Source organism: Zingiber officinale, unplaced genomic scaffold, assembly GCF_018446385.1.
Source record: "Zingiber officinale cultivar Zhangliang unplaced genomic scaffold, Zo_v1.1 ctg133, whole genome shotgun sequence".
Classification (NCBI taxonomy): Eukaryota; Viridiplantae; Streptophyta; class Magnoliopsida; order Zingiberales; family Zingiberaceae; genus Zingiber; species Zingiber officinale.
In genome coordinates this window covers 81,901-95,110 of record NW_024589829.1, presented here as the reverse complement: position 1 = coordinate 95,110, position 13,210 = coordinate 81,901, and the positions used below count along the sequence as shown (strand labels likewise).

The 13,210-nt window shown below is 38.6% G+C and overlaps 2 protein-coding genes across 5 annotated transcripts; one reads left to right on the top strand and one right to left on the bottom strand.

Moving 5' to 3' along the window:
* Positions 1 to 577: 577 nt before the first annotated feature.
* LOC122036091 lies at positions 578 to 3,073 on the bottom strand. 3 transcript variants are annotated; one of them, XR_006127317.1, is made up of 3 exons: positions 2,390 to 3,073; positions 1,804 to 2,259; positions 578 to 803 (listed from the first exon to the last, which is right to left on the bottom strand). XR_006127317.1 is itself a non-coding variant. In XM_042595284.1 (3 exons), the coding sequence occupies exons 1-2, from the start codon at positions 2,973 to 2,975 to the stop codon at positions 1,874 to 1,876; spliced, it is 972 nt and encodes a 323-aa protein (XP_042451218.1). In that variant the 5' UTR covers positions 2,976 to 3,073; the 3' UTR covers positions 578 to 803; positions 1,842 to 1,873. The 3 variants fall into 3 exon arrangements, 2 of the variants coding, with proteins under 2 accessions (XP_042451218.1, XP_042451217.1); XM_042595284.1 differs by having other exon boundaries at positions 1,842 to 2,259; XM_042595283.1 differs by lacking the exon at positions 578 to 803 and having other exon boundaries at positions 1,713 to 2,259.
* A 587-nt stretch (positions 3,074 to 3,660) lies between these two features.
* Positions 3,661 to 6,506, top strand: LOC122036143 (protein TIC 20-I, chloroplastic-like). 2 transcript variants are annotated; one of them, XM_042595361.1, is made up of 3 exons: positions 3,661 to 3,867; positions 5,250 to 5,405; positions 5,739 to 6,506. In XM_042595361.1, exons 2-3 carry the CDS (start codon positions 5,264 to 5,266, stop codon positions 6,368 to 6,370), a joined length of 774 nt encoding a protein of 257 aa, XP_042451295.1. In that variant the 5' UTR covers positions 3,661 to 3,867; positions 5,250 to 5,263; the 3' UTR covers positions 6,371 to 6,506. The 2 variants fall into 2 exon arrangements, with proteins under 2 accessions (XP_042451295.1, XP_042451294.1); XM_042595360.1 differs by having other exon boundaries at positions 3,662 to 3,867; positions 5,250 to 5,429.
* The last annotated feature ends 6,704 nt before the right edge of the window (positions 6,507 to 13,210 follow it).

Genomic DNA, 13,210 nt, shown 5'->3' with positions numbered 1-13,210 from the left:
GCAAGTCGTTATATCTTGGGAGACGATTACAAATAAATCGTAAATACCTGGGTGGGGTAATATCGTCTTAAGGAAAGAAGACCTGACCTGACCTTCATCTCGATCTTAATATTCTTATCCTTAGAGATAAGTTTATCCAACGGGGTTATGTCGATATCCGAAGGGATAACTCGACAACCGACGAGATTAGGTCGGTAACGACAATATCAAGAAGGGTTATGTCTTTTACCCGAAGGGGTACTTCAATAGTCAAAAGGAGATGTCGAGAGAATAAATGGGATAAGGTCCATATCGCCATACCAAACTTCACCAGTTAAAGTCTTCAACTCATCGTGGAGACGACTAACTTGATTCAACTATTGGATTTCAACACCGAAGATCCATATACGCATGTCAACAAAAATTTCTAACATTAGCAAACACCTTCTCGCAGACAACGTTGCCTCAGCGAATTCATCGACCAGCTTGGCATTCACAAATTCCGACCGTTTTCTATTTTTCCTTTCTCTAATAAGATCATCCTTAATGTGTTCTGACACCGAGCGGCCTTTATCATTTTCTCTTCTCCTCCATAATTCTATCTCTCTTCTGCCAGCCTCTTCATGAACTGATTGAGCTTTTCGTTTCCATACTGTTGCTCAGATTCAAGATCATTGATATAACTTCGAGTCCGCTCTAGCTCCATCCGAAGTTCTGAGATAACAGAGAAGTCGTTTACCCATTCGTCTTCAGGAAGCTTCTCTGGCACTTTTGCAGATCCCGGGTCTCATTTTGTTCTCCATTAACGCCGATGAAACTTTCAGCTGGTAAGAGAAGAAAAATAATTGGTAAGCTCAAATAAACATAAAGAACATCAACCTCATCCTCTGCAATTGCAAATAATCTAATCAAATCATGGGCATCTATATTTGAGAAGATTTACAGGATTCTGCTTGAAATATGAAGGCCAGAATTCACTTCAAAAGAAAGGAATCCTCAAACAAAGTAGAAAAACAAAGTGATCGATACCAATGCAAGAACTTGGATAAGCAATTAATATAACCTTTAGGAAGACTAGAAGTGTTCTGCAAATAACCACTCTAGTCAAACAATAACTATGCGATAAATCAAAAGAAGCCTCAAAATTAAGAATCCTCGATGTTATTCAAATATCAAAGACTTTGTTATTTGCAACCTGAATGAGAGCATGAACAAATTTCTTGGTATCAATCAAGAATAAAATACATTCTTTCTGCATTTCCCAATATATCATTCTTGTGAAGGAGGCTTGGAGTTTCTTAACTCAAGTTGAGACGTGAAGGAACTCTGAGACGAACCAACATTATCTCTCTTTTCTATTTATTTTTCTAAAAATCAGACCTTTATTTTGACCAAATTTCCTTTTTGTCTTTGAAATAATCCACTTTTTTAGAAGAATTAAAAATGGTGATATTTATTTAATATTAGAGGTCAATCTTAAAAAAGCAAAAAAAAAAAAAAAAAAACATAGAGTACAAATGTACAATGAATCAATGATGGATAATATATACATTTCAAATCATGTGAAAATGCAGTGTTCAGAGTTCAGACACAAAAAAATATAAATCATCCTAAATTTCCATGTCCAAGAGTTATAGCTTATAAATTTCCATGTCAGAATCGTTTCTTCTTCGAAAGGAATGCAAAACTCAACCTTTCAAAATTGCCCCCAAAACGAAGGGGGGAGATCAAAGGAGGGAAATTTAGAGCAAAGATTAGGAATAAATTTCGGGTCTGTTGATAAACAAACAGGACAACGAAGATAGAATTTCTGGTTTCACATACAGTAACAATATGTAGAAGAAGGGCTTGGAAAAAGGGACCATGTTGAAGCTTCTCCTCAATTTATTCTCCTCTAATGGCTGTCGCGGCTGACCATCTCCCTGTAGTGCCTCAGCGATTCCTGCCGCTGCAGTCTCATCTCATCGTTAAACTTCTTGATGAAAGCCTCCACTCGCCGGTTCAGCTCGTCATGTCCCAGCGACGCCTCCCTCCTCAGCCTTCCCGCTGACGACCCCCCGCTCCCTGGCGACGCTGAGGCCACCGCCGCTCTCTCGTTGAAAGTCTCCGACTTCCGCATCATCACCGCTGCTGCCTCCTGCCGTTCGCCTCGGGTGTCCCATGTGTCGGACTTTTTGAGGTGACGGGCGAACGGCACAGCCCGGCCCTCAGTGATCGTCCGCCAGGTGCTCTCCAATGTCTCGTTCCGCCTCGGCTTCCTCGCCACTCCGAGCGCCTTCCCTAAAGATACCATTTTGATCGGAAAAATTTAGTTATTATAGGCGATATCGCGAGCAGAACAAGGCAACTATAAATTTGGGGTAGATTTATAGAAGAAGGTTTGCGAAAGAGAGTAGGCTACTGTAACAACCTTCAGGACTGGGCTTGGCGGCCTTGCGGTGGCTGAACCGGGTGGAAACCAGCGGTTTCTCCACCGAGGAGGCAGGAGGCTCCCTCGAAACGTCCTCCGACAATGCCTTCCGTCGTTTCGGCGACCAGTTCGACCTCGATATCACGAACTCCTCCTCCTCCTCCTCAATCACTTCATCCTTCGCCTCCTCCTTCACCTTATCGTAGATCGACTCCCGCGTCTGCGCATCGTCTGCAAGCTCGGTACCGTACTCCGTCCCCTGAACCACCAAATCCGCAGGATCCATCGCGGCGAGCTGCTGCGTCTGCGGCGGATCATCGGAGGATGGAGTCTTCTTCTGGAAGCGGGACGAGGCGGCGATGGATATAATGATGCCGTTGATGACGAGGTAGAGGTAGGGAGGGCGGATCCAGTCGAGAGCGGAATCGTATACCCGGGGGACCTCTGCAGCTAGGAACCAGAGGATTGGCAGGCCAGCGAGGCGGAGAGCCACGGCCACCGTCACCACTCCGGCGGAGGTGAGCGCCGCCCTCAATCCCATCGAAGCCCAGCTATCTCCGCCACCGCACCTGTTCCTGGAATGCATCTCCCCCTCCTAAGCGGCCGCTCTCTCTCTCTCTCTCTCTCTCTCTCTCTCTCACTCGCCCTCACTGCAGTGCTCAAGCTCTTCAAAAGGCAATCAGAGAATCCATGGTGCGACAGAGTGGATTATATTTATAAGGAAACAAATGTCTATTGGTGGTGATGATTGGATTTAGACCGTCAGATGAATACTTAAACGACCGATACAAACTACCATGGACGGTAGGGATCTGAAAAAGAATCATGTAAGAGGAAAAGGGTGTAATAATTTAACGCACATAAAGCAAAATAATTAAGGAGCGAGGAAAGGTACCAACTCCAACGGTCAAAAAAAGGACCGTTGAGTGCGGGAAGTGGAAAGTGGGGCCCAGCTGTATATCTCTCAGGAATAATCTCTGCCGTCCATTCTTACATCCATCTAGTCATGGTTGTGATGATGGACGACAGGAACCAGAAGGTTCGCAATGGCGCCGAGTCGAGTCAAATCTCATGAGCCAATTTTTGGGTGAGCGACCCATGAAAACGACAGCTGGCAGTCATCGAATGGTTGGCAGTTAGCGCCAATTGTAGGCCGAAAGGCCCAAATATGTGGCCCAATAATATTAGAGTTTATTTAATAAACAAATTAGATAATGCCTTTCACCGCCTGACTTGAGAGCGAGTCGGACCCTATAAATAAGCATACGCGGGTCGCGCGACCTTAAACCGCACGGACCGCACCGTACCCTCCGATCGAGTAGCCTCCCTGCTATAGAGCCGAAGTTCTCGAGTGCGGTGGAGGATTTGGGCGGCCGTCCTTGGCTTCTCCGTCGTCAGGCGATTCCAAGTCTGAGGAGGAGAGTTTGGTCCGGGAATCGTCCGGAGCACGCCGCCAGGGAATAGGAAGTAACCCTAAGGTCCGTGCTTCTTGCTTGCTTAGGTGGAATAACCTTTAATTTGGTTCTTGTTGCTCGCCAGCTTTGTCGGGGGATCCTCCTCCGTTTTGGTCTCCTGAAAATGCATCCGTAGCCTTTCGGTAGTAGAGGCTGTATGGCGGCTAATGGCGGTAGCGTAGTCGCTCGGTCGCCTAGCGGACAGAATCTCTCTTTGCTTGGGAAAAAAGAAAAGCATAGTGCGTACGGGTTTCGTGTGGTTGAACCCGTTTAATTTTTTAAATTGCGGGATCTTATGAGATTTTTCACGGATCGATTCTGATCGGAGGGCAATACTTGATGGATGACATCGTCTTTCTTCGGTTGATCTTTAATGTCTCGATGACTTTTGTTTTTTTTTTCATCGTCCTCATGCAAGATGGCTATGAATTATTTTCTTCATTATCGCTATGGTTTATGGGACAAAGATGATTGCTTTAGCAAGTTTCGCCTAAGTACTGAAAAGATTGAAGTGGCTTCACAGCCTGAACTAGTGTTCTGGGGCTGCTTTGGCGTTCTATGTCAATGTATTTTTTTTCTTGGCTCTAAATTTATCCCGATTTGTAAATCTGATCCTCTTAAATTGAACCAAAAGGTTTTATGATCATGTAATGACCAAATTGGATAGGAAATATATTGATTCTTTTTAATATATTAAAGCAATTCGGTTATCCTTTTTTTGTGCTTTTAATCTAGTGTGAACTCAATTTTTGCTAGTATATGGAATAGTTTGGATAGATGGGTCGGAAGAAACACAGCTTGTCAGTGATCTTCCTTGGCTTGCCCTTGGAGAGGCTTCTAAAACCACAACCCTACAATTCTAGAAAAAAAAAACCTTCTGTTTTCAGTTTAGGGTTAGAGCATTTCAATAGTTTTTAGTATTGCTTTTGAATTTGAGAAATAGCTGCTTAGATAGTTTTTTTAGGCAATGTTTTTATTTTGCAAACTCTGCAGTTGATGCCCGTGGCTTTTTTGAAGTATTAGTCCATGATCATTCTGTTCAGGTAAACAAAATGGGTATAGTTCTTACATTTCAGGCATTAATAGCAACATTTACAAGGAAGCCTGATCTTGTGGAGTCTTATTAGTCATGAACATAATGTTTAAGACCTTTCTTATTTTCATTGTCTAAAATATTTCACCTTTCACTGACAGACAGTTAACACAATAACACTGCAGGTGAATCATACTTCATTGCAGAACCACCAAGCTGTTACTCCATTATTGCGTGCCATTTATTTCACATATATTAACACCTTCTTTCTAGATTTTTGTTTTTTTTTCCCTTTCCTTCTCATATATGTGTTTAGTGATTCGCTAGTTTTTCTGCTCGTCTCTTTGTCATCTTATTTGCCTATTTTTGCTAGGTTTTTGGAGCAATATGATGCTCAATGCTGCTTTTCTGCGATCAGACGGCTTCAACTTTCTGCATGTGAAACAGTATTTTTCTCTCAAACACGTTCATCCCATCTGTGCTCCAGCAAGAACTCTTAAATTTAGGAGTCCTTGTATAGCTTATCAAGGCAAGGCATTTCCTCCTCTTAGAGGTAAATCGTATATTCTTGGATGATACTATTTAAACTATCATTTAATATGAGCATGATTCAAGCGTCATTGGTATTATTCTAAAATCCGTTACTTGCAAAAATCCTTTACTTACAAAAGAATTGAAGTTCAAGGAAATTTTTATAATTAGCTTAGCAGCAAATTATCTGATTATATGTCTATTTCTTAGGTTCAAACTGAAACTGGTGAAACGTTCATCTTTTTCATAAAATCCAATCTCCCAAGTGCTTTCTTGAAGCAAATTTCATACCTTTTCACCATTTCATTCTTTCCCTATTAAAATTTAGCAGGTTCCCTGCCCTTTAGCCCACTTCTACATGGACAACATGGAGATGCACTTAAGTTGTCCTTATCAGCGGACGGCGGTAGCAGCAGGGCAAGATCTGCAGTAGTTTCCAGGGCATCAAAGGCTCCTGCTCTCTTCACTTATCCTCCCATGACCACCAAGCCCAACTGGTGGTGGAGAACCTTGGCCTGCACTCCATATCTCCTACCTCTTCACTTGATGTGGCTGCATGCCGTCACAGCATACCATCTCCAACGCCTACTGGAAAACTGGGATTTCCTAGTGAATCCTTTTATCGACACGATCACATTGATGCCAAATTGGTTTATGATGGTGCTCATATTTGCTGCTTATTATCTCGTTGTGAGGCGAAAAGAATGGCCTCATTTTTTGCGGTTTCATGTTATCATGGCCATGCTACTGGAGAATGGATACCAAGCGATAGCCATTGCCTGCACTTGGCTTCCGAACACATTCTACCGTGGTAAGCTAGGGGCGACCTTCTGGCTTGCAGTTACGTTTATGCAGTTGTACACTGTGGTGGAATGTATGAGATCTGCACTCAGCGGCATGTATGCCGATGTGCCTCTTGTCTCAGACACGGCATATCTTCATTCCGATCTAAAATTGTTTTAAACTTATTTCAATTAAGTGTTCTCACCTAGACAAAAACCACTTTTTGAGATAGAACTTTTGATTCTGTCTTGTGATTTCCGTTGGTATAATCTAAAGACTAATAATTGGCAGCTGTTAGCTGTACAATTTTGGTATTCAATGGTTGCAAATGATCCGGTTCCATTGTTTTATCATTTGACATTGTTCATGATCCATTCTATTGGCAATCTCTCAAGACCCACACTTTTGTTTGTGAGGTAATTATTTAACTTTAATATTAATATTATTTTTTTGGCAAATATAAAAGAGCCTCCCTTATTTTCATAATATTCCGCATCCCTTATATCGTGTTTTAAGAAAAATACTTCCTGAGTTGACATGATTTATGCCTACATGTAGGGCTTGACTTAAGCTAACAAACGGTATCATTTTTATGAGGAAATATTACGATTTAAAACGTTAAGTATTAAATTAAAAAAAAATAATAATAATAAATTGATAAACTAAATTATAAAATACTCAGTAAGTGCACTAAATTAAAATTGAATCGAGTTTGAATTAAATATAGACACAAGATAAGGATTATGTTAGTTTAAAGTAGGATTGATTTGGAGTTGATTTGGTTAAGTTATGACTAAACTAAGTTTAAGGTTTAAACGAATTCAATCAAATTAAAATGAATTAGGATATCTTTGAAGAAATTTTCTGTTTCCTTTTTTCTCTTTCCCCCCCGACACACGTTGCATCCCCGTCATGTTATACGTTGCCATAGTGCCTTCGCTCATTCCTCTTTTTTATTTTTCCTTTTATCTTCTTCCTCATTTTCTTCTTGTCCTTCTCTTCTCCCACAGCAATAAACCTGTAGTTTTTTCCTTTCCTCTTCTCAAGCACAAGAGCTCTCTTTTCTTCTCCTTTCTCTTTTCCAGCAAGTAATAAACGTAACATCAGACACTGTTCTCTTTCAGTAATAAGGACAACTCTCAATCCTCGCATCTTCTTCCTTTCTCGTATTTTTTAAGGTTTTGTTAGCACCACAAGAAGAACCTTATTTTACCTTACCTTGCTCTCTTTGTGTTATTGCTGAGCTCATCGAATGAAGAAGGTAAAGCTCTCCTTTTTTGCTTTTGCTTCTTCTTCCCTATCTTTTCTTCTCTATTTTTCTCAAAAACAATAATCTTCTTTTTATTTTTTCCAACCTTTACAAGCAACTCTTTTTCTCCTTTATCTAATCATAGCAAAAATAAGAGAAGTTATTTCTGTCTTCTTTCATATTTCATTAAATGAAGGGGAGTGGTAAAGTATAAACTTTACTTTATTAGGTTTATAGTTAGGATGATTAATTAGAACAAAATAGAGAGAGCGAGATCATAAATGATTCTGACTTTGAGTCATAGATAAATTCTGGGGATCAATGGATCATTGTTTCAACTATAAATAAGTACTAAATACACTAAAAAAAAAAGTCATCTACATCAAAATTTTAGAAGTGATCGACAAAACAATTGAAGAACTTTTAGAAATGATCAAAGTTAATTGCTCATAAAACTACTTCAATTGATTTTTTTTAAAGGGGTTATAAAATCGTTGCTATTGGACACATTTAAAAGTGGTATGTATGACCGATTCTATAAGTTGTTCTTTTTAAAGCAGCTTAAGATGACTTCTAATGGTTGCATACGCCCCTCAACTGCTCGTTGTGTTTTCAGCTATTAAAATGGAGGGGAAGCCTGCGGAAGCGGCGTCGGAGCCTCTTCCCTCCACCTCCTCCTCCCATGTGGAGGAGGAGATTTCAAGAGCAGGAAGGGGAAAGAGGCAGCGACGGAGGGGCGCGCGTTCGTGTAGCAAGGATGTGGAAGGTGAGGGCAGGGCCGTCTCAAGATTCCTTGAGGCCGTAGGCAAAAAAAATAAATTAAAAAACAAAATTTTTAAATATATTTTTAATTTTCTTTAACATTTTTCATTTAGATTTGGGACCGAAAATAATAATTTAAAAAAATATTTTTAAAATTAGTTATTAAAAAGAATTAAATATTATTTTTTTTAAAAACTAATTTTTGATATAAAATTTAGTTTTCTGACGGGTATTTTGATAATAATTTTATTTTTTATTAATAAAATTATTAAATTATTTAATCTTTTTAGTTAGAATGTCAAATAGACTTTATTAATTTTAATTTTAAAAATTTTATTTTTACTAATGCATTTTACTTTATATTTTATGATAAAAAAAATCTCTAATTCATATTATTATCGAGAAATAAAAAGAAAGAGCGAGGAAGAAATATTATCGACAAAAGAATAGAAGGATGTTCTCTGCGAGTATCATCGGTGAGGAAGGAGAAACATGCAAAATCGTTGATTAAAAAAGAAAAGGTCAAAATGCACTGATGAGAGAACTATTAGGATTTTTAAGAAATATTGAGGAGAAAAGAATTGATTTGATAAGAATAGTATTACTAATTGCAAAATAAAATGAGAATCGGAGTAATAATAAAAAAAGAAAGAAATATGTCAATTTAAAAATGAATTATACTTAAGGTAGAATAAAATCTCATATAAAATTATGGTAGACAATTAATGAGAAAATAAAGATAAGTACACGTATAAATAGGAAGTGGAATTGATAATGAATTAATTGACAAAGTGTCATTAATGAATTAGCAAGACATTTATAATTAATTAATATTAATGATCTAATTTAATTTTTTCAATATTTTTAATTAATTAATGGGCCCCAATAAAATTGGGGCCCTAGGCATAGGCCATTATGGCCTATGCCTTGAGTCGGGCCTGGGTGAGGGATCCGAGGTAAGAAGCATGGAGGAGGATCAAGAGCACACTAGTGAGGGAGCCGCGGAGGTAGGCGACGTCGAGGGTCATGGCGATGTGGATGGTGGAGGCGAAGGGACAGCAGGGGTTGTTGCCGACAGCAGGGGCCTCGCGGATGCGGGGAGCTCCGAGGGGGCCACCAATGCCGTCTCGGAGGCGATGAGTAGAAGGAGCACCTCCGCAAGGAGTGCGGAGAGAGGCATCGGAGGCGGCGGCGAGGTGAAGGTGGAAGAGGATGAAGCGAAGAAGATGAAATTGGATATTAATACAGTGCAACCCACACAAGGCAGGACCGCTACCACGCGTGTGGTTGAAGGCAGAGTCGGAAAGAAGGAAAGAAAGTAGTTCCGTCCGATTTAAATCGCGGATAAAAACTTGTTCAGAATTTAATCAGCAGATGGATATATGAACCCATCCATCTGTTATTGAGTGATAAGAAAACGACGGAAAGGAAAAATAATCCATCTCTCTTTATCAAACAAATAGGAGAAAGTTTTTCGCTCGAAATATTTTCCTCAGTGTTCAAATCGGTCCTCCCAAGTAAATAGAGCGTAAGTGATGCGACTCAAGAAGTCATAAGATCATGTCCTTTTATAAATACATAATATGATAAATGGTATTTTATAAGATTATCATATCTAGAATTTTTATGGAGGAAACTAATTATACAAGATCATAATAACAACAAACTTCAAGATTTGATGCAATAAGTTTTTGAAGTAATTAGCTCCCATGGTACAAGAAATGTTACATGACACATTTGGAATGCATGAAGGATCTATAAGTATATTGGTGCATCAATGAGTCATACACCGATGAAATCTAATGTGAAAGATTTTTATTGACTAATAAAGGAGGGAAACAACAACTATATGCCGGATGCATAGAGTTTTTTAAAGTAGCATTTTTTTGTTGAGTTATTTCAATTGAAATTGAGTGGAAAATGGAGTGATAAGTCATTTACGATATTGTTAGACTTCATCGAGTATTTCCATCTGAAGCTCAAGTGCCTAAATCTTTTTATGAATTAAAGAAATTAATTTCTAGTTTAAAACTTTATTATGAAAAAAATAGACTCTTGTCCAAATGATTACATGATTTATTTGGGAAAGTGAGAATGAACAGACTTGCAAAGAAATGAAAAAATAGACGCTTATCCAAATGATTGCATGATTTATTTGGGGAAGTAAGAATGAATTGGCTTCCAAAGTGTATAACTTTCTAAGATGAAAAAAATTTACAGAAATCATTTAGGAGGTCATATAAAGGTGAGGAAAAAAATGTTGTGTGGTTAAAATTCCAACCAAAGTCTTTTGGTATTTTTTGTTAAAATCAAGATTGTAACGACTATTCATGTCATCGAACACGTTTGAAAGTATGTAGTGGCATTCCAAAAAATACATTTCAGATGGAAATCTAAGGCATCTAGTTGATTCCTGAGCATGGAAGAAATTTGATAAATGATATTATGAATTTACCTCTGATCCTAGAAATGTATGCTTGGAACTCACAATCCATTTAAAAATCAAAACATTACATATAGTACTTGGCCTATTGTCTTGATGCTTATAATTTACCATCTTGAGAATGTATGAAGTCTCATTATATTATTTTATCCACCCTTATTTTAGGTCCAAAAGTACTTGAAAATAATATCGATATGTATTTTTATGTTCCCTATTGATTGAATTGAAAGATTTATGGGAAAATGTGATTACCACATTTAATGCTGGTAACAAAGAAATGTTCAAATATGGGTTGCATTACTTTGGATAGTTAGTGACTTTCCTAATTTAGGATGTTTGTTTGGATGAAATATATATATGCCAAGAATGGATGCTCAACTTGTATTGATAAGACATATGCATTGTACCTAAAACATGACAAAAAGTGGTCATTTAGAGAGCATTGTCATTTTCTACCACCAGATTCAGAAATTCAAACAATGTAAGTGATGGCAAACCCTTAACGTGAGTTAAATTTGACGTCATTGTCTGGATTTGACATTCTACGAATCACCTTAAAAGAATGTGATTTTTGATAAGAGTAATGCATCAAAACCAAATGTGAGTGATGCGAAGATTATAGAAAGCTTCCACATAGGCGAGAAGGGTCAACATTCGTGTTTGGGTGAAGGTCAAAGTCCTTAGGGTCAACTGAGGCAGTTGATTATGGAGGCCATTTTTAATTTGCCAGTAGGTCGAATTCTACCGACCGCAGGGCCTAGCTCTCCTTCACATGAACTTTGCTCAGTCATCTCAAAGAGTATCAGCCTATCAGATTCTAATGACCCCAAGACTTAGCTCCCCTTCTCATAAACTTTGCTCTGCCAGCTTAGAGAGATTGGTCAGTCAGATTCTACCAACCCCAGGGCTTAGTTCCCCTTCACATGAACTTTACTCTGCTAGCTTACAGAGATCAATTAATCAGATTCTACCCCTAGGGCTTAGCTCCCCTTTGCATGCACTTTGCTCTACTAGCTCAAAGAGACCGACCAGTGGGGTTCCACTAACTCCAGGGGTTTAGCTTCTCTCGATCTCTTATAGATAAACATGTTTATAAATCAGATAAGTTAACCCGAGATCAAGGGTTTTACCCTTATATGTTACATCATCCCACTGGGCTCCGCTAAAACTCCTATCTGGGTCTAGCCTTGAAAGCCCAACAAACCATGTGGTATATGGGCTAATGCTACAATAAATGCTACACGTGAAATATCAACAGCACACGTGATAGTATTATTATACGGATATGGGATATCGATGATGGGACTGACTAATACAATAAAAATATAGTGATTTGACATTTCCCTTAGCAAGATATGATATCGAATTAATGAGGGAGATTACAAAGGTATTATAAAAGGGGTCCCTCTCCCGCAGATATAGGTACACTTTGTGCTATGTATGCATCTCATATTTCTACTACTGTTCATCTTCTACATCTCCTCCACCTCATTGACTTAGCGTAGGAGTGGCTGCGCTGGAAAACCCCTCGACCTGCTTGCTAATGCTCCTTCTTCCTCCCCACTTTGTGAGTTTGCAAGTGTTCCTGTTTCGAGGTCTTATTCCAAGTCGACTTTAAAGTCTGCTCACCAGTGGTACAACTTTCATCGATTTCTAGCAGGATAAGTGAGAATAAAAACAAGGTTAGTTGAACAAATATGGAGATAATAAAACATATATTTTAGCTTGCATATTGAGAATTTAATTTGATTTGACATAATTTGAACTCTATGCATGTTGTAAAATTTTTTTACAACAATATTGTTGAAACACTTTTAAATAATTTCAACAAGAGCAAAGATAATTATGCTGTAAGTAGAGATTCAAAGATTTTGGGTATTATGACACAATTATGGCTCCGTGCATAATCAGATGGCAGAGAGTATTTGCCACCCGCATGTTACTCTATATTCAAAGTTAATAAAGAGATATTTTGTTTAATATTGAAATTTATTCGTGCCCTCGATAACATGTCATTTGTAATTTCAAAGTGCAGAGTTTGGACATTATAGGATTATAGACTTGAAAAGTCATGATTGTCATATCACGATGGAACAGTTTCTTCCAATTGCTCTTCGTCATGTGTTGTCAAAAAAAGGTAATTGCTCCACTTATTATTTTGTATGAATATTTTAAGGCAGTATGTGTGTAATGCCCGAAAAATTCTCAAAACTATTTTAGAAATATTCTGTTATTTTTCTGGAATTTTAGATGTTTTTCCGGAATTTTCCAAGTAACGGAAGTAGCAAAAATAATTAGAACCGCAAAATAGCTTAGGCGGGAATCGAACCCGAGACCTATGGCTTAAGGATAATGTTGGGAACCAGTTGAACCCAGCAGGGCCGTGCTGAAAGGAAAGGGAACCAATAAAATTTATATTGGAGTTGGGCGAATTAAGTCTTTAGTATAAAAAGGAAGGTTAAGTGGGAGTTGGGTTATTTTGTTTTGGTTCGGCACATTATTTTCACCGTGACCTATCCCTCTTCCAAAAACTTCACCGCCGCCCACACCTCTTCCTCTTCCTCTC